The 5,998-nt window shown below is 41.3% G+C and overlaps 1 protein-coding gene across 1 annotated transcript; it reads left to right on the plus strand.

Annotated features, from left to right (window-relative positions):
- The first annotated feature begins 1,130 nt into the window (after positions 1–1,130).
- On the plus strand, positions 1,131–5,019 carry cdk2 (cyclin dependent kinase 2). Its single transcript, XM_084543990.1, has 7 exons — positions 1,131–1,600; positions 2,414–2,491; positions 2,587–2,707; positions 2,811–2,981; positions 3,472–3,573; positions 3,663–3,866; positions 4,121–5,019. The coding sequence occupies exons 1-7, from the start codon at positions 1,485–1,487 to the stop codon at positions 4,223–4,225; spliced, it is 897 nt and encodes a 298-aa protein (XP_084400116.1). The 5' UTR covers positions 1,131–1,484; the 3' UTR covers positions 4,226–5,019.
- Positions 5,020–5,998: the final 979 nt, after the last annotated feature.

Here is a 5,998-nt window from a genome sequence, read left to right on the forward strand (position 1 = left end):
GACCCCAGGAAACATCACTGAGGATGTGTCCAGGTTGCATCAATTCGATGTATGTTTAAAGAAAAAAGCCCTAAATTCTGCAATCATCATTTATTTCTGTGAAGAAGCTTGTAGATGTGTGATAAGTATGTTTTTTGTTTTTTTTTCACAACCACATGTTTAGTCACATTAAATCTATCCAGGTCTAAGAACATGTTAGGGAAATTCTTTGATCAAGAATTACAGAGTCACTGTTTTAAAGTTTTACTTGCAGCAAGGAGTCGACACATGCACTATAGCAAGTACAGAATCGAATGGCAATAGTAAAGTTACCTTCACTTTTCTATAGTGCAAGTTAATTTACGTAAAAAATAAAAAATTAATTGTACTTAAATATTTTGTTTTGTCATATTCTAAACATTAGAGACAAGAGACAGTCATCTTTTTTTTCTCCTTTTTCTGTTCGTTATTGTTTTGTCGTCTGTTCTATGTTTGATTGCTTTTCTTTAATTGCAATTTTAATGTTCTTTTGGGGAACCCTCCTATACAAGCCCCTTGAGGGTTTTTGGGGTTTCCCTGGCATGCTTTTATGCTCTTACCTTGTTCAATTACGTATTGTTAATGTATTTTGTATTGTTGTTGTACTTTTATTGTATTTTATGTGCCAAATAAATGAAATAAATGAAATGAAATGAAAGCTAGAAGTTACAGCAGAATGATGGACTTTATAATAGGTATTTTTTTTTATATGTTTTACAAGTTGGTAGAAAGAGTGTGTCCTTCTTAACTTTACTTAAAAATTAAATAATAAAATAATAACTAAAACTTTCTTGACCCATGTTCTGGTTCTATCCGTCCTGTGTGACGTCAATTACGTATAACGTCATCGCCGTTCGACCATGTGACCCGTGAGGGGTCGTTTGTTCGTTGCCCCTTTCTCATCCCGACTTTCACTCGCATCTATATGCAACAAAATCAAGAATAAATACTGACATTATATTTAAAACATAATTTATTGATTTAACAATATAAGTTGAGAGTTTTTTCACCGAGCAGGCTGCTCGGTAGGAAATTGCAATAAAAAAAAACACCGGAAATAATCGGAGTGCCTTGATGACAAAAACGAACGTCCCCCGTCACACGGCGGGAAACGCTGTTGTGTTGGTTCAGTGTTTTCCACCGCGCTAATCCGCATATTTACGGACGCTATCATTACCAGGGTCTACACATGACCATTTCCTCTGTTTATACCTGCTTCTCTCCGACCTGACAGGAACCCCGTCCCCGGCCCGCGGCGTGTCCGGACCGCGTCAGTCAGTAGTCGCCCGGAGGAGCCGTTAGTTATATGTCGGTCCCCGCGCCGCTCGTCAACGTCTGCGTCCGCCGTAGCCAGAGAAGCGGTTGTTAGCTCCAACACAAAGAGACGGGTCTCGCTAACCAGCTGAACACTCACCAAAGCTGTCCTTATACTGAAAAAAAAAAAAGAAAAGAGAAAAAGACAAAGGATGGATTCGTTTCAGAAGGTGGAGAAGATAGGCGAAGGGACGTACGGGGTGGTGTACAAAGCCAAGAACAAACTGACGGGAGAAACTGTCGCTCTGAAGAAAATCAGGCTGGACACGTAAGTTGTTAACCGTCGGCTAAGCTAACGATGCTAACGGTAACTTGGCACAGCTGCACAGTTGATGAAACTATTTCACCCTCATCGTTGTTCCATCACTTTGTCATCCGATACAACCGCACTGAAAACAAATACGCAATAAAAGCACAATTTCATAATGTTTAATTAAAGCTACGCTACAAGATTTAGTATTTCTATAAATGAATCTAACGTCAGCACACAGTCTGTTTAACTGTAAAGAACAAACAGGGGTAGATGTCACAAATCTGAGATAAATCAGTGTGATTTATCAAATAATTATAGAAAAAAACGACTTATTTGTGTCTCTTCTGATTAAACATCAGTAATTAATCTGCTCATGTTTCCCAAAAACAACAGAAAGTGCTAATTTAAAGGCAGCTCTTATTGTTGAAACGTGCATACTTCATGCATGCATGCATGAGAACAGTCTATTGATCTGAAACAATCAATTTCCTGGACTTCAGCAGGTGGCATCAGGGAGCCACTGTGTCCTGTGTTTTCCTGACCTTTGTGTCAGACCACAGGAAGCGGGATCTCCGGTGTGTGTGTGTGTGTCTTATCAGGCTCATGTGTTAAGATGCACTGCCGGTGATGCATTCATAGGAAAAGGTGGAGGTGGAGTAGTGCTGCAGTAAGAGAAGCTGTTTGAGAGAGGAGTCTTAAAACAGAGATTAAGCAGTAGTCATTACTGGGTAAAAAAATAAAAATAAATGCTGTGAAATCCGACCTCGCTCATTTATACAACAACAAAATAACATTACCGCAACTTGCATCATTGATTGTCTCCTTCAGGGAAACGGAGGGCGTCCCAAGCACAGCCATCCGAGAAATTTCACTTCTCAAAGAGCTCAGTCACCCCAACATTGTCAAGTAAGTGTCACAGATGTTGCCGCCTCGTCTAAATCCTGCCCGTGTCACTACTTCTTTGTGTGAGTTTTCGAATCTGACCTGATGTCGTGTTTCAGATTGCGGGACGTCATCCACACCGAGAACAAACTGTACCTTGTGTTTGAGTTCCTTCATCAGGATCTAAAAAAGTTCATGGACTCCTCCTCAATCACGGGCATCCCGCTGCCTCTGGTTAAGGTAATCGTCTCGCTGAGATTTCTTTCTTCTCGTGTCTTGAGTGAATGTATTGCGGTTGACTCACTGGGATCTCTCTGTGTGTGTGTTTTTTTGTTGTTTCTAGAGTTATCTTTTTCAGTTGCTCCAAGGTCTGGCCTTCTGCCACTCCCACCGAGTTCTTCACAGAGACCTGAAGCCTCAGAACCTCCTCATCAACGCCCAGGGCGAGATCAAGCTGGCCGACTTCGGCCTGGCGCGAGCCTTCGGAGTACCTGTCCGCACGTACACGCACGAGGTAAGGTGTGCAGCTCTCCTGTTAGCACTTAAATGCTTTATACGAGCGTGTTTAAGAACAACGAGACTCACAGTTTCTACCCTCAAACCATCAGACTCCTAGTAAGTTTAGCACTTTTTAATTTCTAAAGCTTTTGAGCATTTAACAGATTTCTCTTGCACCTTGTTTTTATATTTTGTTCTTTGTAGGTTTTATATTTATTTAGGTTTGTTAGTAAGGGAGCCCTGCAAAGTAAGAATTTCATTATATGGTCTAAACTGCTGTTTTTACTTTGCATATGACAATAAACATCTTGGATATTTATTACCGTGCACAGCAGCCTAGTGAACTCAGACCGTGCTTCGTCTGAGTGCTAAGGTGTGGCCTCAGCAATGTAAGCTAACAGCACTTAAAATCAAGAAAAGGTCTTTTGCATGTGCATGCCAAAGCTTCTTTCATTAGAGAAATTGTGTTTTCCTCATCACACGCTTCCTCTTGTGATGTTTATCAGGTGGTAACGCTTTGGTACAGAGCACCGGAAATTCTCCTGGGCTGCAAATACTACTCTACAGCCGTCGACATCTGGAGCCTGGGGTGCATCTTCGCTGAAATGGTACGGCGCCGAGTTTCATCTTTCACAAGAAAAACCAAGGACGCCCTCCGTTGAACATCGAATTAAAGGTGTTGCGTCTCTGTCCACAGATCACCAGGAGGGCTTTATTCCCCGGAGACTCGGAGATAGATCAGTTATTCCGAATCTTTCGCACCTTGGGCACGCCCGATGAGACCGTCTGGCCCGGAGTCACGTCGATGCCGGACTACAAACCGTCCTTCCCCAAGTGGGCCCGGCAGGAGTTATCCAAAGTGGTGCCTCTTCTTGAGGATGATGGAAGAGAACTGCTCGGAGTGAGAACCTTTCTAATGCATTCATGTATTTGGAATCTGTATGTTTGTGTCTTAAATAGCAGCACATAAAAAAACACATTTCAGGCGTTTGGTGAATTAATTGGACAAGGAAGAAGTGTGATACTAGAAATCTTTCATTGCTTAAAGGACATTCTCACCTATCTGGTATGCAATCCCTGACTACTTTATTCAACACAAAGATGTAACGAACATTTTAAATGACCATACTTGTGTTTCTCCTTTTATCTTAACAGGAGATGCTGAATTACGATCCAAACAAGAGGCTGTCGGCAAAAAACGCCCTTTTGCATCGATTCTTCCGAGACGTCTCCATGCCACTTCCTCACCTCAGACTCTGAGTTCTTCAAAACATGAAGCTGCCTAAACGCCACCCATACGTAAGCAATAAGCACGGCCTTGCCTAGCTACAGGTCCTTGACTGGTACGGACAGAAAAAATGGACACTACGGAAGACGACGTCGGGTGTCTAGAACCAGCCGCTGGGGAGCTAGATGAGAGAATTTTTTTGCGGTTTCCTTCAGCCATGATGTTATAATTGTTGTGAGCGTTCAACTGTAATTTTCAAAATGATTATTTAGCATATTTATGTGCCACCACCTTATCCGATGTAAATGTTATCTTTTTGACAATATAGTTATGTGCCATTATATTTCCCAATTTGAATGCCATGTCATCTTTCAGGGTGTCCTAATTCAAGTAGTCCATTTAGAAGTAAATGTGGTCGAACAAGTTTGTGGGAAAGTGCAAATAACAAGAATGAGCTGGTGAGATGGATGGATGGATGAAACAGTTGGTGCTACAACAGTGTGAGATTACAGCTGTATTCTCTTAGGATCATTTTTTATTTCAGTTGTGTTCAACGTCGGGGTCCAAAGCGTCATGAAGTGATTTTAAAACGGCACCTTTTTGTTTATTTTTTGTTTTTTTAAATGTTTAATAGTTGGTCGGGTTTGGAGCACTCTCCAAACAGAGGTGGAGGATTCACAAGTTTGACTCGTTGTTAATCAGATTTTACAGGATTTGATACGCTGTTGCATCTTTCTTACTCTGGATTTTATCCGAATCTAATCTGCTGTTTTTATATATGTTTATTTACAGTTTGGAAAAAATAAACTTGCTTAAATAACTGTTACTGGTTTCATATTGTATTTACTCAGTCTTAGGTTTGCATATTCTTTTATTTTGAAGGCTGCAAGAGTCTTACTTTCTAATGTTGTGCCAAATACTTTGTGAAACCCAAATACCAGAGTCACAGTCTGTCTAGCCGTGTTAAATCAAATTCAGGTCACACTTCAGTAGTCTTTACCAGCTTGAACACAGGCCCACAGACGCATTAAAAAGCAGGAACGTTTGTGTTACCCTGCTAAATAATTATAATGGAGACTAGTTATTGTTTTGATAAGAGGTCATTTATCTCTGTATGCCATAGAATGAAGATGAGGAGGTTAATTGTTCATTATAATTCAGTCTTGTTCAGTTTATTATCAAATTATGCAAAGAAATCAGCTTGTACACTGAAATTAATCTAAACAAAAGATCAGTAAGGTAAATCTGTCACCTCACGTTCTGTTTCCTCTGCTTTCACGTCAATTCACTCAATATCTACGTTAGGACGCTTGTCCACTTAAATATCTGACGGCGTTCTCTGAGCTAGTCAATCTACTAGTCTGTGTTCTTTAAATTCATCATAAGTTTGTCACTGCTGTTTATCATGCTGCCCTCCCCCTCCCTATATCCACCTGGTTGTCACGTACACCGATCAGCCACGACATTATAACCACTGACAGGAGAAGTAAATAACACTGATCATCTTGTGACAATTCAACGTTCTGCTGGGAAACTTTTGCACCTGGTATTAATTCATGTGGATGTTACTTAGACACGTAGCACCCACCTAGACCAGACCAGGCACCCCCACCCCATAACGGTGTGAAGAACAGCACAAGGTGTTGACCTGGCCTCCAAATTCACTAGACCCCAAACTGATCAAGTATCTGTGGGATGTTCCACAGAGGCCCCTCCCCTCAAAGACCCCCCACTAACAACATCCTGTTGCCAGACACCACAGGACATCCTCAGAAGGCCCATGTCCATTCTCTGATGTATCACAA

This window comes from Chelon labrosus (genome assembly GCF_963514085.1).
Source record: "Chelon labrosus genome assembly, chromosome: 4".
In the NCBI taxonomy this organism is placed as follows: Eukaryota; Metazoa; Chordata; class Actinopteri; order Mugiliformes; family Mugilidae; genus Chelon; species Chelon labrosus.